Source organism: Balaenoptera borealis (assembly GCF_965194805.1).
Source record: "Balaenoptera borealis genome assembly, chromosome: 2".
Taxonomy (NCBI): Eukaryota; Metazoa; Chordata; class Mammalia; order Artiodactyla; family Balaenopteridae; genus Balaenoptera; species Balaenoptera borealis.
The window spans coordinates 64,799,009-64,824,664 of NC_138867.1; the positions used below are offsets into that span (position 1 = coordinate 64,799,009).

General features: G+C 38.4%; 1 protein-coding gene across 4 annotated transcripts in view; it reads left to right on the forward strand.

Annotated features, from left to right (window-relative positions):
* The window catches only part of CMYA5 (cardiomyopathy associated 5), a 113,415-nt gene that overhangs the window by 45,633 nt on the left and 42,126 nt on the right, over positions 1 to 25,656 (forward strand). For 3 of the 4 annotated variants that reach the window (XM_082374639.1, XM_082374637.1, XM_082374638.1), the window contains exons 2-5: positions 8,693 to 18,809; positions 21,766 to 21,861; positions 23,226 to 23,459; positions 25,071 to 25,093. In XM_082374639.1, coding sequence (XP_082230765.1) covers positions 8,693 to 18,809; positions 21,766 to 21,861; positions 23,226 to 23,459; positions 25,071 to 25,093 — 10,470 coding nt within the window. The remainder of the gene's footprint in view (positions 1 to 8,692; positions 18,810 to 21,765; positions 21,862 to 23,225; positions 23,460 to 25,070; positions 25,094 to 25,656) is intronic. The other variant, XR_014238982.1, reaches the window with a different exon arrangement.

The following is a 25,656-nucleotide window of genomic DNA, read 5'->3' on the forward strand; positions in this document are numbered from 1 at the left end:
AGTATAACTTCTATAAAATAAATTCTTTGGTGACAATGCAGTTAAACTAGAAAGCATTAACAAAAAAGATAACTAGGAAATCCCCATGTATTTTGAAATTAAGGAATATGTTTTAAGATAATCTCTGACTAGGCAGGGCTTGGCAACCAATTGAGCTGAGGGCCAGCCACATCTACCTAGCAGTGCACCCACAGCAGTCAGCCTGCCACAGCAGAAAGACCAATTCAGCCCATATAGAGGGCACCCCTGCAGCATATAGCTCTGGTGACCAAAGGGAAGTGTGCTGCTGGGGCGTATAGTGTGTCTCCTACTTAAGGCTACTTCTCTAAGATTGGAAAATGAAGTCAACATGCCATATACATAGAAATAAAAACAGAGAGTTAGGCAAAATGAAGTGACAGAGAATATGTTCTGAATGAAGGAACAAGATAAAAGCCCAGAAGAAGAACTAAGTGAAGTGGAGATAAGCAGTCTATCCGACAAAGAGTTCAAGGTAATGATCATAATGATGTTGAAAGAACTTGGGAGAAGAATGTATGAACACAGTGAGCAGTCAGTGTTTTCTAACAAAGAGTTAGAAAATGTAAAGAAAAACCAAACACAGCTGAAGAATATAATAATAATAATTGAAATAAAAAATACACTAGAAGGAATCAACAATAGTTTAGATGATACAGAGGGGCAGATCAGCAAACTGGAAGACAGAGTAGTGGAAATCAGTCAAGCTAAACAGGAAAAAGAATTTCTAAAAATGCGGACAGTTTAAGAGACTTCTAGGGCAATATCAAGCATACTAACATTCACATTTTAGGGGCCCCGAAAGGGGGGGAGAGGAGAGAGAGAAAGGAGCAGAGAACATAATAGCTGAAAGCTTCCCTAACCAAGGAAGGGAAACAGAAGCAAAGAGGTCCAAGAAGCAGAGAGTGCCAAACAAAATCAACCTAAAGAGGACCACACCAAGACACGTTACAATTAAAATGGCAAAAATTAAAGAAAAAGAGAGAATACTAAAAGCAGCAAGGGAAAATGAACATGTTACATACAAGGGAACTTTCATAAAGCTATCAGATGACTTTTCAGCAGAAACTCTGCAGGCCAGGAGTAGCATGATATGTTTAAAGTGATGAAAGGAAAAGATGTACAACTAAGAATACTCTACATGGCAAGCTATCATTCAGATTTGAAGGAGAGATCAAGAGATTTACAGTCTAGCAAAAGCTAAAAGAATTCAGCAACAAAAAAACCAGCTTTAATAAATAAATTAAAAAACAAACAAACAAAAAAACCCCCAGCTTTTCAAGAAACATTAAAGTGAATTTTCTGAGTGTACATAACAGGCCATAACTAGAAATGTGAAAATTACAAAAGGAAAAATTTCATTGGTAAAGACAAATATACAGGAAAGGTAGTAGATCAACCACTTATAAACCTAGTAGGAAAGCTTTAAGACAAAAGTAGTAAAATCATCAATATTCACAATATGTAGTTAAGGGATACAAAAGATGCAAAAAAAGATATAAAATATGATGTAAAAAACATTAAACGTGTGTGGGAGGAGAGGAGTAAAAAGGCAAGATTGTTAAAATGTGATTGACATTAAGAGATCAGCATCTTAAAATAATCATATATCCTCAACAAAATACTAGCAAACAAATTCAGCCATACTTTAAAAGGATCATACACCATGATCAAGTGGGATTTATCCCAGGGGTGTAAGGATGGTTCAGTATCCACAAATCAATCAGTATGATACACCACATTAACAAATTGAAGAGTAAAAATCACATGATCATATCAATAGATGCAAAAAAAGCTTTTTACAAAACTCAACATATATTTATGATTAAAAAAATAATTCCCAGTAAAGTGGGTGTAGAAAGAACATATCTCAACATAATAAAGGCTACGTATGACAAGCCCTCAGCTAACATCATACTCAACAGTGAAAAGCTGAAAACATTTCCTCTAAGGTCAGGAAGAAGACAAGGATGCCCACTCTCACCACTTTTATTCAACATAGTATTGGAAGTCCTAACCACAGCAATCAGATTAGAAAAAGAAATAAAAGGAATTCAAACTGGAAAGAAAGAAGTAAAACTGTCACTGTTTGCAGATGATGTGATATTATACACAGAATATCCTCAAGCCCCACTAAAAATTAGTAGAACTCATCAGTGAATACAGTAAAAGTGCAGGACACAAAATTAATATACAGAAATCTATTGCTTTTCTATACATGAATAATGAACTATCAGAAAGAGAAACTGAGAAAACAATCCCATTTACAATTGCATCAAAAAGAATAAAATACCCAGGAATAAATCTGACTAAGGAGATGAAAGACCTGTACTCAGAAAACTATAATATGCTGATGAAAGAAATTGAGGACAACACAAACAGATGGAAAGACACACCATGCCTATGAATTGGAAGAATTAATGTTGTTAAAATGACCATACTACTCAAGGCAACCTACAGATTCAATGTAATCCCTATCAAAATACCAATGGCATTTTTCACAGAACTAGAAAAACTAATTCTAAAATTTGTGTGGAACCATGAAAGACCCTGAATAGCCAAAGCAATCTTGAGAAAGAAGAACAAAGCTGGAGGTATCACGTGCCCTGATTTCAAACTATATGACAAAGCTACAGTAATCAAAACAGTATGTACTGGCACAAAAACAGACACACAGATCAATGAAACAAAATTGAGAGCCCAGAAATAAACCCACACTTATATGGTCAATTAATCTATGATGCAAGAGGCAAGAATACACAGTGAGGAAAAGACAGCCTCTTCAATAAATGGTGTTGGGAAAATGACAGCTACATGCAAAAAAATCATATTGGACTACTTTCTTACACCATATACAAAAATAAACTCAAAATGGATTAAAGAATTTATAAGACCTGAAAGCATAAATCTTCTAAAAGAAAACATAGGCAGTGTGCTCTTTGACATTGATCTTAGCAATATATTTTGATATGTCTCCTCAGGCAGAGGAAACAAAAGCAAAAATAAACAAATGGGACTATATCAAACTAAAAAGCACAGCAAGAGAACTATCAACAAAATGAAAAGACTGCCTACTGAATGGGAGAAGATATTTGCTAATGAAATACCTGATAAGAGGTTAATATCCAAAATATATAAAGAAAGCACACAACTGAACATCAAAAACAACCACCACCACAACAACAAAACAACAACAAAAAACCATACAACTTACTTAAAAAATGGGCAGAGGATCTGAATAGGCACTTTTTCCAAAGAAGATATTCAGGTGGCCAACGGGCTCATGAAAAATGCTCAACATCACTCATCATCAGGAAAATGCAAATCAAAACCACAATGAGGTATCACCTCACACCTGTCAGAATGGCTAGTATCAAAAAGACAACAATAATAAGTGTTGGTGAGGATGTGGAGGAAAGGAAACCCTTGTGTACTGTTGGTGGGAATGTAAATTGGTGCCACCACTATGGAAAACATTATGGAGGTTCCTCAAAAAATTAAAAATAGAATTATCATATGATCCAGCAATTCCACTCCATAAATCCGGCAATATTTATCTGAAGAAAATGAAACACTAATACAAAAAGATATTTGCACCCCTATGTTCATTACAGCATTATTTACAATAGCCAAGATATGGAAGCAACCTACACACACACATATATATACACAATGGAATTTTACTCAGCCATAAAAAAGAATGAAATCTTGCCATTTGTGACAACATGGATAGACCTAGAGGTTATTATGCTAAAGTGAAATAAGTCAGAGAAAGAAAAATACTGTATAATTTCACTTATATGTGGAATCTAAAAAACAAAACACATGAACAAACAAGACAAAAACAGTTATAGATACAAAGAGGTCATTAGAACAAAGAGGTCATTGCCAGAAGAGAGGGGAACGGAGAGAGGAGAGAAATAAGTGAGGGAGATTAAGAGGCACAAGCTTCTAGTTGCAAAATAAATGAGTCAGAGGTATGAAATGTTCAGTGTGGAGAATATAGTCAGTGATGATATAATATCTTTGTATGGTGACAGATGGTAACCAGAGTTACTATAGTGATCATTTTGAAATGTATAGAAATATTGAATCACCACGTTATGTACCAGGAACTAACGTAGTGTTATAGGTCAGTTATACTTAAAAAACAAACGAACAAACAGACTCTTAGAAAAAGAGATCAGATTTGTTGTTACCAGAGGCAAGGAGTGAGGGAATTGGATGGAGGTGGTCAAAAGGTACAAACTCCCAGTTATAAGATAAATAAGTACTAGGGATGTAATGTACAACATGATAAATATAATTAGCTTTATGAAAGTTGTTAGGAGAGTAAATCCTAAGCATTCTCATCACAAGGAAAAATTTTTTCTTTTTCTTTTATTTCATATCTATATGAGATGATGAATATTCATTAAATTTATTGTAATCATTTCATGATGTATAGAAGTCAAATTGTTAAGCTGTACACCTTAAACTTATACAGTGTTCTATGTCAATTATATCTGAATAAACCTGGAAGAAAAAGAAGTAAATAAATAAAGAAATAAAGAATTTCTGGGTCAGATAAGATATCACAATGGAAATTCAAAAATATTTTGAGATTAATAAGAATAATGATGAAAATACTATATACCAACTTTTATGTGATGCATCAAAATCTTTGGTTAAAGAGAAATGCCTAGTCTTAAGTTATAGTAAAGGAGAAATATTAGAAATATTAGAAAGGGAGAAAGGTAGAAATTAATGATATAAGAATCTATCTCAAGAAGGTAGAAAAATACTTGCTAATTAAACTCAAATTTGAAAAACGAAATAATAGAAAGCAGACATTTATGAAATAGGAAACATCAATAAAGCCAAACTTTATTGAAAAGATTACCAAATGATAATGTCTGCCAATTTTTATAAAGATGAAGAACATAAAAAGGAGACACAAATGACCAATATCAGAATTGAAAAAATGGATATAATTTTAGATCTTACAAAAACTTAAAAGATCCTGAAAGAATACTATGAACAAATTTAATCCAATGATTTTTTAAAATTTAGGTTAAATATGTCAATTCTTAGAAAAATACAACATATCAAAAGTGACACAAAAAGAAATTTCAGATAGTCACATAACTATTAAATAAATTAAACTGCTAATTAAAACCTTACTGTAGAGAAGAATACAGGTTCAGATGACTTCACCAGTAAAGTCTACCAAGCACTCAAGGGAGAAATAGTACAATCTTCTACAAACTCTTCCAGAGAATAGTGAAGGAGAGAACACTTCCCAATTTGTTCTTTGAGGCAGCACAATGTTTTGTTTTGTTTTGTTTTGTTTTTCTTTTTTGGTTTATCCTCAGCATTTACAAAACCAGACCTTGGGAAAGAACTAGGTCTGGGGACACATGCATGGTCTTAGTATAGCAAATGTTTAGCCTGCCCTAATTATTACAAGAGGCAGCACAATCTTGATACAAAAACCTGACAAGCACGTTGTAAGAAAGGATATTATAGGACAATTATTCATGAACACAGGAGCAAAATTCCTAAACAAAATCCAGCTTTTTAATATAAAAAATATAATACATCACAACCATGTTGAAGTCATTTCAGGAGTTCAGGGTTGGTTTGACATCTGGAAATCAATCATAATTCACCACATTAACAGAATAAAGAATATGGTCATCTTCATTGTTGCATAAAAATTATATAATAAAATTTAGTATTCATTCATTATTAAAAATCTCTCTTAATAAATAGGAATAGAAGGAAATCAGATAAAGTTTATCCTCAAAAGGAAGAAGTCTTTGGCACTCAACTCGATCAGTCTGTTCTTTCCTGGATCTAACTCAAATCTACTGAACCTTCTCCTTGACCAATTCTGAAAGGAGGAAGGAAGTGAGCTCACCAGGTCATCAAGAAGTGTTTCTCCTCACTCTCAGATAAATCTGCATGGGAAGCCAAGTAATAATCAGAAGGTTGCTTTGTGAGAATCAGAGGAGAATGAATAAGATCATGTTCATAGCCAATATCCGTTAATTATGGAAAGTTGATGTATACATCTTTGCATAGATGAGAACATTTGTGTTCCTGAGTAAGAAACACTTCTGAACTCTAGGGGGATCATTGGTCTTCTATTAAGGAAAATGGTTTCTTTACACTGAGTGTAATTTGAGTACTTGGGCTATGACTTTACACATGCTAATATAGTTATTCTCTGATTCCTGTTGGCTGTGTTATTCTTCTATTCCTTTGCTCCTGTCCAATAATCCAGACATCCCCAAATACTTTGGGTTTCTCAGTGAGCCAGACTGATTTATTCATGTGTATGTTTTTTTCATATCCTGTGACATTTTCCTGGAATGAGCTTCCCATGCTCACACCACCACCACTCTTCATCCATTTGGCAAACTCCTATTTCCTCTTCAGAATCCAGTGCAATTATCTTTCCTCTTGAGGTCTTCCCTTCTTTATGTTCTCACTGTATCTTGCCTATCTTCTGTAAATGAACTTACCACACTGTATTAAAATGTTTAGTTCTGTCTCCCTGTTAGATTTTGAATTTCTTGAGAGAAGATTCTGTGTCTTTATATTTGTATTCCTAGTATTTAAACTCAATAAAATTTTATTAAATGAAGAAATAAATGAGTGAATGAATAAGTAAATGATTGAGTGAACCCACCTCAGTAGGCCTCTATCTTTTTATGATCAACATTTGGGTATTCTGCTAAGCACTCATGAACTCATTCTAATGAGTAATGAAAACTTCTCTGGTTGAGTACATTGAATTTACAATCAATAATTAACTTTAAATTGAATTATAATTGCTTTTGTAATACTGCTACAATGTTGGGCATTCGAAATGCTGACTTTTCAGTTGCATGCTATAATCTTAATTTTTAATTTCATTCTGCCTTTGTTAAGTTAAACAGAAAGGAGAAGGGGTAGAAGGAATTGAAAATTTCAAGGAATAAGTTTAATTAGGTATGTAAAGGAGCCTGAAAAAACATTAAAAATAAGATTCAGTTCAGAAACAAGATAAGGTATTAATTGCTAATTAAGTTCAGTAGTTTAATACCAAAGCAAATAAGTGAGAGCAGAGTTACCAGGGAAATGGAGAAACCAGTTCTTTTCACCGCTTTCCAGCCATTTTCACTCACTGCATGTGTAGAAAATGAAATTGTTTTCAGCACCCTGGGGTAAATGGATGAGGATGCTTGCTTCCGAAGACCAGTGGCCCAGGGGTTCTGGCTGCCCCAGGCTCGACTTGGTCATGGGTGAGATCTAAGGAGATCAGGATCTCAGCAGTCCATAAGCCCTTTGCTGCTGACTGCTGGGGAAACTCTGAAGTTTCAGAAAGGGGAGTTGAATGTACCTGCAAAGATTTATGGTCTTGGCTTTCAGCCTAACCTAGCAAACTAAAAAGCATTCAGGGTAAGCTAGAAAGGCATGTACTAGTTAAGTTTCATAGCTAGGATTGTTTAGGCCAGTGATTTGCAACTCTGGATGCATAATGGAGTCACCTGGAAGCTTTTAAAACTTCCTACCCTAGTACGATTAAACTAGCGTCTCTGTGGGAAGGGGTATAGGGTGGCATCAGTATTTTTTAAAATCTCTCTACAGATGATTCTAAAATGTATCCAGAATTAAGGACTGCTAATATAAGCAGTGACTGATGATAAAAAAAATGATTGGTTAGGGACCTAAATTTTAACTCTGTATGTTTTTTAAAAGTGCCTTAATTGAATACTTATGCTTAGTGGTTTTTTAGCATAGATTTTTTTGTTTTGTTTTGTTTTTATTGTTGTAGAAAAGTGTGTAAGTCAGTCAATAGTTCTGTATTTATCTCAGTCTTGAACTTAAAGGCAAATATGCCTGCTGAATTGGTGAGGGATGGTAACACTGGAGGTTTTAAAACTAAGCCTTGAAGAGTAGATAGAATTTAAATATGCAGGAAAGGTAGATTAAGGTGGGGGATAAGAATTGTAAGTGGAAGAATGGCATGAGCACAGGGGAGGAGAAAGTGTAAGAAAATTCCAGGGAAGAGTGCTGCAGAGTCTGAGACAAAGGCCCAATGGCAATTGAAAGGGACAGCCAAAGCCAGCCATCTCTTGAGGGCATATGAGAGCAGTCCAAGGAGACCATCTTTCCAAACCTCTTTAGCCGTTGAAAATGACCATGCCCAGGCTCCTTTGATCTCTAGTTCAAGGATTATATGGAGGACCTGATTACAGATCATGTTTATTGAGTGTTAATTACATGCCAGGCACATTTTCTAAGCATTTCATGTGTATTAACTAATTTAACCCTCACAGCAGTCCCGTGAAGTAGGTTCTATTATGATCCCTGGTTTACAGATGAGTTAAGTACAGCACAGTAGGCTGCTGTTTTTTTTTTGTGATCTCTCTATATTCACTACTTTCCCTTCATGGCCCTGACTCAGAGTTTCCATGATATATTTACTGAACACATAATTATCTAGTTAAAACAGAAATGTACCATGTAAGAGTAGGGTGGAAGTGGGTACTTGGAAAGAACGTCAGCTAGGGATCAGAGAGTTAAGTATTTTGAATTTAATGAATTTAATTTAATTTAATTTAATTTAATTAATTTAACTAAAATATGTTATTTTTATTATTAATATATGTAGAATTATTAATAATATCATTATTTACTCTAGGTTATCAGACCAGAATGAAGAGGGCAAGACCAAGCAGAAGTGTATCATATCTGACCCCTCCTTTTCCATGGTAACAGTTCAACGGGAAGATAGTGGAATAACCTGGGAGACCAATTCAAGTAGGTCTTCCACTCCTTGGGCCTTGGAAGAAAGTCAGACCTCTGGTGTGTGTAGTCTGGAAGGGTCAACTCTGAAGTCTCCTCCAGGGAATGTTTCCTTTATTGTGGATGAAGTTAAAAAAGTTCGGAAAAGAAAGCCTAAATCAAAGCATGGCTCACCATCATTGCGTCGGAAAGGCAACAAAAAAAGAAATTCTTTTGAATCCCAAGATGTTCCAGCAAACAAAACAAGTAATCCTTTAATTTCAGAAAGCCAGGAACTAAAGACCCAGAAAGAGAAGTCATCTACTGGCATTTATGATAAGATGAGGAAAAAGAAGACCACCTCAAATACACCTCCTGTTACTAGGGCCATATACAAAGAACACAAACCGTTAGTGTTAAAGCCAGTCTACATAGGAACAGTACAATATAAAATTAAGATGTTTAATTCTGTTAAAGAAGAATTAATTCCTTTACAATTTTATGGAACATTGCCAAAGGGTTATGTAATTAAAGAAATACATTATAGGAAGGGGAAAGATGCGTCCATTAGTCTAGAGCCAGATTTGGGCAATCATGATTCTAACGTAGTTTCCAAAACAGGCAAATCAGTAGCCCAAAGCATAGACAATGATGAAGTAAAAGAGCTTGCTCCACCCTGGAGAGGTGCAGTTTCCAAGGGATCAAAGTCCCTGACCTCATTCAATCATGAAGATCTAAAGAAAATTTACGTTGATTCTCCCTTAAGGGCTGCATCTACTACCAAGCACACACCTTCCTCTTATACAAGTAATGACACAGCAGAACAAGAAACACAGCTCAGCGCTCCACAGTCAGTGTCACAGCTGCCAGCTGATGAAGCAAAACCCTGTGAGATAGAGCCTTCCTCTCTTACACCTAATACATCTGCGCCTGCGTTCCTGGAAAAAGCAAAGGAAGAATCTGAGGCTGATTCACGAGAAATGGTAACTGCAGAGCATGACTCTTCAGTCTCACCGCCGTTAGTGGATGAGGTAAAGAGGGAAGACGTAACTTCTGCTGACCGTTCCATTCCACTGGAGGCAGAGAAGGGTTCTCTGGAAACACTTTCACCAGGTCTGACAGCCTCTATCCAGGAAGATTTTGGTCCAGAGAGAGAAGAACTGGATTTGACTTCACCAGAAAGGGCAAAACCAGTCTCTGAACAACTGAACCCTCCTCATCTCACTGTCAAAGGAGAGAAGGATGAAAACATGCCCGAGCCATCCATTTCTCTTTCTGAACCTCTAGTGTTAGAGGAACCAGAGAAAGAAGAAATAGAAACACCTCTACCAATATATGCTACCCCTGAACCTGAAGATTCTAATTTAGTGGAAGAAGAGATCATAGAACTTGATTACCCAGAAAGTCCATCAGTTTCTGAGGAGCCCTTCCCACCATGCTTGGCCCCTGAAGTAGAGCAGAAAGAAGAGGAGACCATTCTGCCATTACTGACGACATCAACACCTGAACATGTCACCTTGTCTGAGGAAGAAAGAGAGGAAAATGAGTCTGTTTCTACTGATTCTGCTTTCATATCGGAGTATTCAGTCCCACAGGATTTGAACTATGAACAAGAGAAGCAAGAAGTTGAGCCAGTTTCTTCACCTAATGTAAAACCTGTAACTGAACATGCAGTTTTGTCAGAAGAGGAGAATGATGAATTTGAGCTTTATTCCCCAGCTTCAGGCTCTGCATCTGTCTCACCATCCACAACTGAGAAGACTCCTGAATGCCAGTCCCCACTGTTTTCAACAGCTACATCAGAGCACATGGTCCTGTCCAGAGAAGAGGCTTCAGAAAATGGGTGTTACACACCACATTCCACATCTGCTTCTGAATATTCAATTCCCTCATGGGCAACAAAAGAGTCACCAAAGAAAACAACTGACCATAAGTCCCCATTAACATCAAAAGGTGTGTCTGAGCCCCTGATTCTGTCAGAAGAAGAGAAGGAAGACACTAGGCTGTATTCCCCAGAGGTGGCCTCTGTATCTGAACATTCTCTCTCACCATACACAACTGAGGGGACTTCTGAATGCCAGTCACCACTGCTTTCAACTGCTACATCTGAACATGTTGTCCTATCAGAAGAAGAGAACCTAGGAAATGAGCGTTTCACACCAGATTCAACACTGACCTCCCAATATGCAGTCCCACCAAATGTAACACAGGAATCCCCAAAGAAAATAATTGGTGATGTCTCCCTGTTGAAATCAAAAGGTATTTCTGAGCACAAGACTCTGTTAGAAGAAGAGAAGGAGGACACCAGATTCTATCCCCCAGAGGTGGCCTCTGTATCTGAATGGTCTCTGCCACCATACACAACTGAGGGGACTCCTGAATGCCAGGCCCCACCACTTTCAGCCACCCCATCTGAACATGTGGTCCTCTCAGAAGAAGAGACAGTACAGATGGAGTGGTACACACCCTCTTCCACCTCTGCATCTGAATTTTCAGTACCACCATATGCAACACCGGAGTCACAGGAGGAAGAAATTGTCCACAGATCCCCTTTAAATCTAAAAGGTGCCTCCTCACCCATGAATTTCTCAGAAGAAGAGCAAGAAGACATTGGACCTTTTTCTCCAGACTCTGCATTTGTGTCAGAATTCTCATTTCCACCCTATGGAACTCAGGAGACAGAGAAAAGAGAATTTGAGTGTGATTCTCCAATATGTTTAACATCACCATCTGAACACACGATTTTGTCAGATGAAGATACCGAAGAAGCTGAACTTTTTTCTCCAGACTCAGCATCACAAGCTTCCATCCCACCATATAGGATCCCAGAAACAAATAAGGAGAAAACTGAGCCTGATTCACTGTTAACTGCAATGGCTGTGTCAGGATATTCCTGCTTCTCAGAAGCAGATGAGGAAGAAATTGCACCAACTGCTACACCTGTACCTGAGCATCTGAGTTCATCACAGAAGCAAAGAACTGAAACTTCTCCTTTGATGTCTGCACCTGAAGACTTGCGTTGGCTCCCTTCAACAAATGAAGGAGAGATTAAACCAGATGCTCAAACAACATCAACAACTGTATCTGAATATCTCATTATGGTACAGAAGCAGAGAACTCGAGCATATTTAGAACCTGAGTCTGAAGACGTGATTCCGCCATGTTTAACCAGTGATTCAGAGAAGGGAGAAATTAAGACTAGTCCATCACTAGCTGCAACACCTGCACAATTGTCCATGGTAAAGGAAGAAACCAAACCTGTTTTGCCTGTATCTCAGTGTTCAGTTTCACCTGATTCAGTCCATGCAATTAAGAAAGAACAAGAACCCAAAACATCACTCACTCCAAAATCTGCAGATGAACAGATGGCTTTGTTAAAAGTTAAAAGTAAGGAAGAAATTGTGCCTGATTCTCAAGAAGCTATAGCACATGTATTACGGGATCAAGAAATGGAGCCTCAGCCTCCAAATGTTCCAGAGTCTGGGATGAAAGATTCAGTTCTGCCTGACTTGGTAGATGAGCCAAAGAAGGATGTCAAACCCAATTTAGCTCCAAATGTGACATCTGAACTAGAACAGAGAAGGTTGTCAGAGAATGAGCCTGAAGTAATAAAGCCATATTCACCTCTAAAGGAAACATCTTTATCTGGACCTGAGATTTCATCAGTAGTGAAAACAGAAGTGCAACATGATTCTAAAATAACTGGTACACCTAGAGTGCTGCATTCAGCATCACCAGGAGTGGAAAAGGAAGTTGAGCATGCACCACCCATATCAGAATTTTCAGCTTTATCAGAAGACATAAAGAAAGAAATCGAACCCAGTTCTTCAATAACCACGACATCTGTAACAAAGCATGATTCAAGCTTAACCAAATTAGCAAAAGAAGAAATCCCAACAGATTTATCTCTTACCACCCCTATAGAATATCCAGTCTTAACAAAAGTAGGAAAGAGTGAATTAGGAATTGGTTTGCCACTTCAGGTGGTAACATCTGTAGACAAGCATTCACTTCTTAAAGAAGAAGACAAGGTAGCAATTAAAGCTAGTTCTTCTCCCACTGAAACTGCTGCATCCCAAAGTCTGGCTTGGTCAGAAGTAGGGAGAGAAATTAAATTTGATTTACCTGCAAGCATATCCTCTATACCAGAGCATTCTGTTTTGTCAAAGGTAGAAACTGAAGACATTAAACCTGGGTTGGCAGTAACCAAAACATTGTCTTCTCAGCATTCAGATGTATCAAAGGAAGCAAGGGTGGAAAACAAACAAGATCTTTCATTTTCTACAGTCCTTGACTCTGAATATTTGGATGTATCACAGAAAAAAAATTCTGTGTCTGCCTCAGAGATGTCAGGACCTGACCATGTGCTTTTGCTCAACCTAGGTGGTGAGATAAAGAAAACAGAAACTGAACTTCCTTCCTCACAGAACGTGTCACCTGCACTCAAATATATAGTTACAAAAGGCAAAAATGAGCAAACAGCAAGTTCTTTTCTTGAGTTAGAATGTTTAGCATCAGAAGATTTAGCTTCAACATTACCAACCCTCTGTGGTGATAAGAGCAAACAGGCAATGGAGACACCTTCTATAGTTCAGGGAGATTTCCTGTCAGAAAAACAAGATCTTGCTCTGGCACAGCTCTCTTTGGAACCTGAGAAGGAAGACAAGCCACATCAAGTATCAGAATTACCAAATTCTGGCTCTGAATTCACTGGTGGTTTAGGTAGGCAAAGTGAATCCATAGATACAAAACAAATAAAATCTCCCATAACTGAAACAGGGGATTCTGTCTTAGAAAAGGGCCTAGCTGAACTTAGGAGCAGAGGAGAAGGAAAAGAAGAAAACAGGGGACTTCATGTGTTAACTACAGTGCCTGAAATTTCAGAGGTTTCATCATGCCTTAGGGAGGAACCTCAGATTGAAGAAATTAAATCTTTCTCTCCTAATGTAGTTAGCTTAGGATCAAGGGAAGCATTTACCTCTCTAGTTGAAGGAGACAACCCAGAAGAACTTCAGCCATACACTTTTTCTTTAAAAGGATTATCAGGAGAGTTGAACCATTCAGTTGACTTTAAAAAAGAAGGAAAACGAGAAATAAGCCTGTTACTACCAACAGGAAATTTGAAGGCACAAGTTACAGAAAATACTGTAACTAAACTAAATGAAGAAACTGACCAACCAAATTCATTTCAGGTACCCCAGAGTATAACAGAGCCATCAAAGATTGCTTCTTCTGACCTCCTTGTGGAAGAAGAGAAGCCTGAAAAAGAACTTCATTCAGACCAAGCTGTTAAATTACCTGACGTAAGCAGATCTTTTGCAGATAAACAAGATACGGGTATTAAACAATTTTTGTCTATGAAAGAAAATTTGCCTTTGGAAGAATCAAAATCATTTACGACAACTGAGCCTACAGATGTTAAAGAAACACACATGAAAGAGGCCCTTATTTCTCCAAAGGATGAAAATTGGATGCTGAAAAAGCCAGAGAGAGACTTGGCAAGTCATCATGAAGAAACAGTCCCTGGATCTGTGCAGCTGGGTTCCTCTGGTACCAGTGATCTGATGACAGGGCAGCTCAAGCCTGCTCTGTCAGAGAAAGACCACGCAACTGAGATCAGAAGGCAAATTCTGCCACATTCTGCAGAAGAATCTCACTTATCATTACAAGAACCAGTGTCTACTCTTGATACCTCTAGTGGTAACGTAGAGATCTTAGCAACTAAAACTTATTCTTCTGAAGAAATAAAGCTGGCCCCCAAACCAAAATCTTTAGTTCCAGCTGGAAATGTGGAGAGAAATGAAGCAGAAGGGAAGCAGACCCTTTCTTTAGTGGGGAGTGAAAGTTTGGTATCGGAGAAAGCAAACACAGAATTTTCCAGGCCTTGCAAAGAAGACAGCTGGGAAGAAATCAAAACACCATCTGAAAGAATCCTCCAGAAACCAGTGTCTGGCCCATCAGCGGAAGAGGTCAAATCAGAAACTCTTCCCTGTCTTGCCAAATCAGCCCATTTCCTGGCAGAAGAGGCAGAACTTGCACTGGGCAATGAAAAAGAAGCACACAGGCGTATATCTCCCTTACCTGGAGAAGAACCAAAAGTGGTTCAGTCAAAGGTTGTAGATGATGCTGAGAGAGGGAAACCAGCATCTGAAGTGAAAACACCCACACAAATAAAGCCCCTCTCCTCAACCCAAGAAAATGAAGAACCTCAACCCCCAGAGTCACCTGAGGTCATACAAAAGCTGCCCAAGCAGCAGAAGGCAGTGGAGCCAGGCCTCTCTGAGGAAAAGGGAAAGAAAGGAATTCCACCTTTCACATCGTGGATGTCCAGTTTGTTTTTACGATCAAGCACTCCAGATAACAAAGTTGCTGAAAAAGAAGATTTAGAAGCTCAACCAAGCCCATCTGTAGAAAAAGTAGTGACCATGATAGAGCCTAGAGATCCTGCTCCAGCTGACGTTCATGCAACTGAGAAGCCAGTGGATCATCTATTGCTAGAGGCCAAACCTGAAACTGTTGCAGAATCCACAGGTTCTTTAGTTAAATCTGGTGAAGGTCAAGACTTTAAAGAAAAACCCACCTTGTTATCAAATGTAGAAGTTTTGCCACAGCCAAAATCCAACTTTGAGGCATCTAGTGAAGATTATGGGAAGAAAGAAGTCCTAGACTATTCAGAGGAAATGGAACTAAACTCAGTAGTTACTTCTGCTGATGGTGAGGGACATCTTAGAATTCAATCTTATTCTCCCATGGGTGAGAAATCCATTATGGAAGAAGCCAAAAATGCTGTTCGTCTTCATATCACTGATGGTAAAAGACCCCAGAAGCCAGAAATCTCCCCTCCATCTAAATGGAATATTTCTATCCTTAAAGAAGAGCCAGGAAATGATCAAAAAGAAAAATCACTCTTTTTATTTGATGCAATAGATAAGGTGCCACAACAGCCAAAATCAGCTTCATCTAGCTTTGCAAGTAAGAATATCACAGAGGAATCAGAGAAGCTGGAGTCAATAATTTTGCCAGTAGAAGAATCTAAAGACAGTTTAATTGATCTTGGTGAAGACAGACTAGAAAAAAAGATGCCAAAACCTACTTCCTTGAAAATTTCTGAAGAGGAAATAAAACTCAGATCTGTTAGCCCAACTGAGGAGAAAGGTAACTTGGGAATGAGATCATATTCCTTGGAAGAAAAGAAGGTGCTAGCAGAAAAACAAGAAACGGTGACCCCATTAGAGCTTAGAGGTAGTAATGAAATAGGGAAGGCACAAATTACACATGGATCTAGCCCTATTAAATTGGAAGAACCAAGAGCTGCTACTGCGCTGCAGCAAGTCTATCAAAATGAAGACCACAGAGAAAGAGACAAAATTATTGAGGAGGATAAAGGAGAAGAAAAAGAAGAGCAGTCACATGCATTTTTAGAAGGAAAAGAGCAGCAGGAAATTCAGCCTTATTCCATGAATATAGCCAGGCATATGCCTGAAGAGTCAGATATCTTTTTCAGTCATTCTTTGGGTGAAACTCAACCATTTTCATTAGTTAACACTACAAAAATTACTGAAAAATCAGAAACCATGATCTCAGAGGCTCACCCCGAAATCAGGGAAACAAAGGCAGTAGGAACCCAACCACATCCATTAGAAGAATGTAAAGTTTTGGTGGAGAAAACCAAGACTTTCCTTCCAGTAGATCTTCCTTATCGTGATGAAATAAATGATCACTCTTTACCGAAGGAAGGAAATCTGGTATTGGACAAGTCAAGCAGGGATGTGGTAAGTCACAATGAAGAAAAGGGACAGGTCACAGCGTCAGAGCTGCCAAAAGATGGCTCAGTAGATACAACAAAAGAAAGTAAACAAGCATCTCCATCTAAAGAATCTGAAAGGATTTTAGATCCATGGTCAGAATTGACTCCAGAGAGGCATATGGTCCATACTATTCAAACATCTCAAGATCAAGCATCTGAAATGTCTGAACAATCTGTTCTTGTTTCAAAGCACCACTTGGAAGCTGTGGAAGATGCCCATGTAAATGAACCGCGCTCTTCAGCGAGCAGCAACTATGCTCAATTTATAACTAATGCATCAACAATCAGTATTGCTGAGATGATTTCCAAGGAACCTGAAGACACATATGTAAGAGATGAAGAATTTACAGTGACTAGTAAGCCAGCTGGACTTTCAGAAGAGCAAAAGAGTGCCTTCAGTATCATTTCTGAAGGTTGTGAGATATTGAACATTCATGCTCCTGCATTTATTTCTTCAGTTGATGAGGAAGAAAGTGAACAAATCCAAGATAAGTTAGAATATTTGGAAGAGAAGGCCTCATTTAAGCCTATACCCTACCATGATGAGAGTGAGGCAGTTGCTTGCCATAAAGCATTACAGAGTAAGTTAGAAGATTCTGATAAAAAAGTTACACCATCGAAAGAAGACCAAAAAAAGGAAACTCATACAACCAAAGAGGAGATATCCACAGATTCAGAAACTGGTGATTTAGCCTTTAATCAGCCTGCAATTCCCAGTGAAGAGGATTATTTTGAAAAATATACATTGATTGATTATAACATCTCCCCAGACCCAGAAAAACAGAGAACTCCATGGAAATTAAATGTTGAAAGAGAGCTGTCAAAGGAAGTTCCAGGAGAAACTGTCTCTCTCCCAGAATGTTCAGAGGAAAGTGCCCTAGAATATGAATATGAATTGGTGAAATTAGATGAAAGTTTTTATGGACTAGAAAAGGACTACAGCAAATTATCTGACCCAGAGACCCAAAAGTCTTCGGTTATCCAAAAATCAGCTGACAGAGATGCTCCAAAGAGCATAAATAGAGATGTGGACTCAAAGTCACCTGGGATGCCTTTATTTGATGAAGAGGAAGGAGTTTTGTCACGAACCCAGATATTTCCTACCACTGCTAAAGCCATTAATCCTGAACTTCTGGAGGAGTCACCTGCACTGGCATTTTTATATAAAGATCTGTATGAAGAAGCAGTTGGAGAGAAAAAGAAAGAAGGGGAGACAGCTTCTGAAGGTGACAGTGTGAATTCTGAAGCATCATTTCCAAGCAGAAATTCTGACACTGATGATGGAACAGGAATATATTTTGAGAAGTACATACTCAAAGATGACATTCTCCATGACACATCTGTAACTGAAAAGGACCAAGACCAAGGTCTAGAAGAAAAGCCAGTTGGTAAGGGTGATTCATACCAACCAATAATTGCAGAAGGGGAAATTTGGGGGAGGTTTGAAACTATTTGTGGGGAGGAGAGTCTGGAAGAGAAACAGAAAGCAGCTTACAGGGAAGGAGAATCAGTAGGCCACGTGGAGGCTCTTGACAGTGTAGCTATGCAGAGGAAAGCTTCCATCACCGAGGAAGTCAGAGTGGTTACCCAGAGGATAAGCTATGCGGTTCCATTTGAAGACACTCATCGTGTCCTGGAGAGAGTAGATGAAATGAGCAGCCAGACTAATGAAGCAGCAAATGCAAATCCAGAGGTCAGTCTGAATGTCCCAGTACAAGTGTCCTTCCCAGAGGAAGAATTTGCATCTGGTGCAACTTGTGTTCAAGAAACACTGCAAGAAGAACCTCAAATAATGGTTCCCCCTGAGCTGAGTGAAGACCGGTTCCGCAGTAGCCCTGTTCAGGATGAGTATGAATTTGCTGAATCCCTGAATTACGAAGTGGTTACTCAAGACACTTTATCAGAAGAACTGTATTCAGAATCCACCCCTGAAGATGTGTTATCTCAAGGAAAGGAATCCTTTGAACATGTCAGTGAAAATGAATTTGTGAGTGAGGTGGAACAAAGTAAGTCTGCTGAACAGGAAGAGTTGGACAGAGAGATGACAGAACAAGACCAGTTATCGTCAGAGTTGGTAACCGAGAAGGAACAAAAGGAATTGAAAAAGTCCCAGATTGACACATATTGCCACACATGTAAAAGCCCAATTTCTGCTGTTGACAAGCTGTTTGGCACCCACAAAGACCATGAGGTTTCAACGCTTGATACAGCTATAAGTGCTGTAAAGGTAAATAGATTTTAAAGCATACAAGTGTGTATTCATACATAGACGTTTAATTGGCTTTCTCATTTTCTCAATTTTAAAAAATGACCAATATTTGATACATTTATCTTTAGGCATAATAGTCTGAAAGAAACTAAGAATATTTCCCTAGTTATTCAGTTAAGATCACTTTGACAAACATTTATTGGGTACATAGTATGTGCCAGGTATTCTTCTAGATTCTGGAGATACCAGGATAAATAACATGGGGCATTGCCTTTGAGGGATCTTATGACAGTAGCCCTTAACATTATCCAAAAAAGGCAAATAACTTTAAATTAAAAACTATGCACTTGAGCATAAAGCACAATTTATTTTCTGTTATCTATAATATCATCCTTTAAAAATACACATTTACATTATATTAAGCAATTTTATTGCAAGTTTTATAAAATACTCAAGACAGTAAGACATTTTAAGTTTTGGTTTTCTCCACATTTCTTCTTTATTTATAAAATTGATGTTAGAAGTGGAAAACTTTTGCATTCCTTCTGGCTATGTCTATAGACTCCCAATGTTAGAAAGTTAGTCACAACATATATCCTTATGTATGTGATTATAAGTATTCTACTCCCTCAGAGATACTATTGGAAATCAAACATTTAGTCTTTAAGATTCTCATCTACCTTTCAATAGCCTTCTAACTGGAATCTCCACTCTTATCTCATCAATCTATTCTCCATACAGTAGCCAGAATGATCTAAAATTGCAAGTAATGGCAAGAATTGAGCACTTACTGTGGGCCAGGCAATGTGTTAAGGTCTTTATATACAAGATATCTTTTAATCCTTATGACAACCCTGTCATTGTCATCGATTTGCAGATAATGAAATGGGCTCAGATAGTTTAAGTCCAAGGTCGTAGAAGACAGAACTAGGACTGGTACCCAGGTCTGTCTGATGCTAGAGCTCAGGCTCTTGACTGTGTATCCATGTTGCTCTACTCAGTGCCTTCCTAATGGTAGCAATTTTCAATATGATTATTCAATTAGGTCACTGATAAATGATTGTCAGGCTCATTTTGATTCAGTAGGAAAACATATTAGAATCTTGGCTTTTTTTTTTTTTTTTCTGGAAAAGTAATCCTTCTCAACTTATATGGTATTGGTTTTATATCTCCAGGGTGAACTTTGTTGAAACTTTACCTGGTCAAGTTTGGGGTAGGGCATGGGTCAATTTCTTTTTGGAATCTCAGGCATTGAGATGCATCAACACCAGTGAAATATGCCCCATTCTTTGATGACACTTGGTTTTGTTAACTAACAACTACTGGGTACTGTCAGTAGAAAGAAGACTAGATTTTTTTTAGCCTTCTTAATTATGTTTTGTTTATCTCCATGAGTTTTAGATATTAAAAAAATAATTCTGTCTAAGTACTGTTAATTTAAAACAAATTTCAAAAGCAGGGAGATATGATGTCTCCTGCTTTAAAACCATTTTAAAGTTTTTTTTCTGGATCTTCTCCATATAGTATGAAGAGAAAGTGGAAAACAAATTGACTAAGCCAGAGACTTGCTTCGTTCATTAAATCAACTGTGAAGATTGAGTTGGTTGGCACATTTTAAAAATTAAAAATAAATTTAAAAAGTTGTCACTTGAGAATTCTCTAGCATCTTGTGAGTAGGCCATTTGTGATTATTCAGGAACTGATGGCTGCATTTGTAGATTATCCAGGTCCTGGCTTCTCCCCGCCACTCCATCCCCTTTGTGGTGCCTTATCTTTTATCTGTCATTTGTTTTCTTCCTTCACTCTCTCCCTTCCTTCTTTCTCAATATTTATCGACCTTCCATTCCATGTCAAGAACTGTGCTAATCATAGAGAATGAAAACAAAACAAAACTAAAGGAAGATAGACTTGTAGCTCCCCCAGATCATACAGCATTGTGGGGGCACAGTGTTCTGAGACAGGAACCCTCTGGGAGGGAGTGAAATGGTGGAGGGAGACTGGGCAGGATGGGAAAGGTGTCCCGAAAGGGTGAAGCTTGGGTGAGCCTTAAATAAGATAGAGTTCTTCTAGTAAACAAGGGCAGGGAGGACATTCTAGAGAAAGGGAATGCCATATAAAAAGGCACATTGGTGGGAAAGAGTCCAAGGAAAGGCGGGGCTTGTGTGATTGGAGCCTGGGGGCTTGTGGAGAAGAGGCAGGGGCTAGAGAGGGAAGCAGAGACCAGATCCTGAAGGGACTTTTCTCAATGTAATTTCTCCATCATTCTTTGGATAGTGAATCAGGCAGATGGAAGCTCTTTTATTCTGTGTTACTTGTTAAGTTTCACAGGATAGATTGCAGCTAGGTTTATAACTAATAGGTACCATCTTCCCCCATCACCCATACATTTTCTAGTTGGCTGTCACTCCTTGAGAGTATTTTAACCCTTTGAGGGTCATTAGAACCTTAAGGTCTCTTTAGTAGGTAGTTTTCATGATTTGGTATACTAGACATTCGGCCTGGTGACACTCTGTTCACCTTCTCAGGATCAGTTGGGGCAGGAACACCTGAAACCATTGGTGCAAATGTGAGAAGGCCACTCAGATATGTTGGACCAGTTCAGAAAAAAGTCTGCCATCTTAGAGGGATGACAATATATAAAAATCAAGACCTAACTAAGGAGAAAGAATTCAATTCATAGTTTACTAAAACAAGTATGCTTTGAACTCACCAGCTGACCAAGAAGTCCTTCCTCTTGCATAAGAAAATAAACTGTCTATTGCTGTCACTCCCAAATCTCCTAATTGTTTATCATACATTACCTATAGTCAATTTAGATGAAGCAGCAAAGAAAAGTTAAAGATTGATTTGTTAGTGAACATGATATAGTGAATCTCTACCAAACATACTAAACTTATAAGAAAATTGGAGCTCACTGCTTGAAGTTCTTTTCTCAAATGTCATATACTAAGGATATCTTAATTCTTTTCTTCAGGTTCAATTAGCAGACTTTCTAGAAGATTTACAAGAAAAATCCTTGAGGATTGAAGCCTTTGTTAGTGAGATAGAATCCTTTTTTAATACCATTGAGGTAAGTTACCTTATCCTTTTTACTTTAACTTGGTCTGCTCCTGGCATCACGAATAAATGATTCTAAGCTAAAAGGACCTGAATTGGGGTTTGCGTGTGCCTATGTGGTTTGCCATTGTTGGTTTTGTCCCATTAAAAGTAAAGTCCTTAAGTCTTCCCTCTGTTTCATCAGTGAGACTACTTTCTAAGGATAAATGACTCGCCCTTAAAAACACATGCACATTTATTAGGCACTCACTATGATAGGGCAACTGCTTTACATGCTTTATCCAATTTCATCCTTACAGTAACAATATGAAATAGGAGCTATTATTATGATTATTGCCCCCATTTTATAGGTAAGAAACTGAGACTTAGAGTTAAATATATTAACCAAGGTCATAGTAAGTTTATAGTAAGTTGAGAGCCAAGATTTGAATTCAGATCTGAGTTCTGACTTGCCCTACCATCCTGCTTTTCACTGGGTTAGCTCTGCAGAGGTGCTCTAAAGCACTGCCCAGTGTTTCATGCCCAGGACAGATGAGTGCCTCTCATGGTACCACTGTCTTCGACGAGTTCATGCTGACCCTGCTCCCTCTGCAGTGAAGGAAGGGGGTAGCAATGCTCCATCCATATACAGTCATGGCCCAGGCACCCTTACTTGTCAGTCAGGATTGGTAGAGGGCCCCTGTGGAAGGCTGGTGCACAGTTTCCCCATCACCCGGGTGACTCCTCATCCCAGTTTGCTTGTGAGAGGTCTGCTTAATTCCTGTTGTAGATCAGTTAACACCTGTTGATTATTTTTAGTGTTATTGCCCCCTACCCCTCACTGCCACCAAAGTGTTCCTTTTAGACAGTAAGTAATATGATCACCTTATCACTAGCGCTCTAAGCATCTGAGTTTGTCCAGATGGGCAATAAAGTTTCTCCTGCTCTGGCGGAAACTACCCCTTCCCTGGAGAGCATTTATGAGTGTAGCACCCTGTCCAATATCCTGGCTGTTCCCTCCCTCACACTATGATTTTAGTGGAATGGTGAAAATGGCACTAAACCTTCTCTGCTACCTGATCTACATTCACCGTGATGCCACTTTCAAATTTTATCATGTGGGAATGCAGGTAGGCAATACTTCCCTACAAACATTTTTATGTGTGTTTCATTAACTAAATCCTTCTTGATAGTTCTCTTACAGTGAATTCTGTTGCAAAGCTAACTATGGCAAAAGGGGTTGGTGGGCTGGAAATTTAGACTGTGCATGTAATCTGTGATTCTCTTACCAGGATGCCAGAGGTTAATTATTTAAAAGGCTAGTATTTCTCTTAAAACACACACACACACACGCACTTCTTGGTTCACTCAGAAGGGTTTTTTTGTTTGTTTTTAAAGGAAAACTGTAGTAAAAATGAGAAAATACTAGAAGAACAGAATGAGGAAATGATGAAAAAGGTTTTAGCGCAGTATGATGAGAAAGCCCAGAGCTTTGAGGAAGTGAAGAAAAAGAAGATGGAGTTCCTACATGACCAGATGGTCCACTTTCTGCAGAGCATGGACACTGCCAAGGACACCCTGGAGACCATCGTGAGAGAAGCCGAGGAGCTTGATGAGACCATTTTCTTGACTGTAAGCACCAATTCAAACAGGTCCGGACACCTTGAACCCACTTTGACCCAAGTCTACTTTAAAAAAACTAATCTTTTACTATTCCCTGAGATGATTTATATCTCTATGTGGGGTTTATATAATTCTCATTTAAAAATTATTAGGGCACGCCTCATGCCTATTGAAAAGGCCCAGCCAATCCTTAAAGCCATAACACCCAGATCCAGTTGAAGGACACATGGAAGCCAGGCCGCAGCACCATCTGTCTGTTCTTTCACAATGGATTGGTCACTTTCTGAGAGGGAGGGAAAGCAACCTGAAAACTTTATTCATGCCATGCTCCCTTTGGGTGCTGGCCTGATCTTCCAGTGCCTCTCCCCCCTCCACTCCCACTCCCTAATCTGAAATGACCTCTCATAGGGACCATTCCCTCTGAACCTCACCAAGTGGAGAGTAACATTTTGGTACACTTTCAGCATGCAAAAGGATGACATGATATGATACCTCTCTCAGGTAACATGTTGATCTTTTTACAAGGGTCTTCCTGGTGATCAGATTCCTTAATTCAAACAAGTACCTTGTGGACAGAGGGTCCCTTGGGTGCTCCTCAGATTACTCACAGAGACAGCTCTTTGCTCTCCTAATTCCCTAGAACCTTCAGTAGAATACTGGTTCTCCACGGAGCCAGGATTAACCAGGAGTGATGGAGATGTTTTCCCTGAAGGCAATCCTAAACCTAATTGTCAAACCAGAGAAAAGCACCATTTTATGATGAGTGGGAACCTCCCTTTCAAAGCTCCTCAATCCTCCCAGCCTTCTACTAAAGACTGGAGATAGAACGAGGCAAAATGGGGCAATGTTAGGCTTTTGATTTGCCTTTGGGGACGCCTCCATCCGGTGCAAATTTGGGTGTGGTGGTAATGGCATCCTCAAAGGAGGATGAAAATCATTCAGTTGCTTTATGCTTAATTAAGGCAAAGCTTTAGTATTTTAAAATTAAGCACCTCGTTGGAAGTCTAGCACTAATAAAGTGCTTTGTGTTTCCTAAGAACCTTACCTTGGTTTGATAAGAATATTTTCTTCTCTATAGAAGAACAAGCTGTAAAAAAGGAAGCATGTTATTCCTGCTTATAAAAGTAATATATATCCATTTCAGAAAATTTGGAAAGTACAGAAAAGCACAGAGAAGGTATCACCCAGAGATAACTACTGATTACATTTTGCTTTATCTCCACATTGAACAAATTTTAAGTCATTCTCCTTGCTTCAGAGAATTCTATTCTGGAAGCTAAGCCATTTATTAATGAATAGAGAGAAGCAGAGCAGAAGCAACTGTTGCTGGCCTTGCTGATGGTAGAGAGTAAAACTAAAGCCCCCTCCATCCCAGACCTTGTCCGCCACCCCTTCTGAGCACTAATTCCTTTGCTGCCTGGAATGAAGCTCCCCAAAGGAAACAGCCTCAAAGGTAGCTGAGGAGTAATGATTTTTAGAACATACGTGATCTTAATGCTCGAGGTTGGTTTTCCTTTTTGTTGTTAATTAGTTTCTCTCTCTCTCTCCCCTCCCCCCTCCCTTCTTCCTTCCCTCCCTCCCTCCCTTCCCCTCTCTCAATCTCTCTCATTCCCCCATAAGTCGTTTGAGGAAATCAATGAAAGGTATAGAAAATATGGCACAATGTAGTGGCGACTGAGACTAGCATGACTGTATGCTTTATTTTAATATTTTGATGCTTTATAGAAAATGAGCTGCCAGTTTAAAAATGCATACATTTAGTGAGCTCCTGGATTTGCACTTTTATTATAGATACAGTGCTTTTGAAAGCTAAATGACAGCTTTTGAAAGGAAATTGCATGTGCTTTAGTTAAATAACAATTATCATAATGTAGATTTTTAACTGCTTCGTTGAGATGTATTCTGTATTTCCAGCCTAATCTAGACTAGGCTATCTTTCCTGTCACTGCATACAGAACATTTTGTAGATACTTAGACTTACTGGTTAAATATGAGTATTTGAAAGAATCATTCATATCTGCCTTGAGCAATTTGATGACTTATGTAATCTTAATGGAATGTTCTCTCATTTTCTCTTCAGAAGACAGGCATGAATTTATCTTCTTTTTCTGCTCAGCTCACCTAAATGAATCTTCCTCTTTTGATTTTGTTTTGTTTTTTTTTTGTTTTTTAACACTCAATCTAAGAGAAGTTCTTCATTCATTTT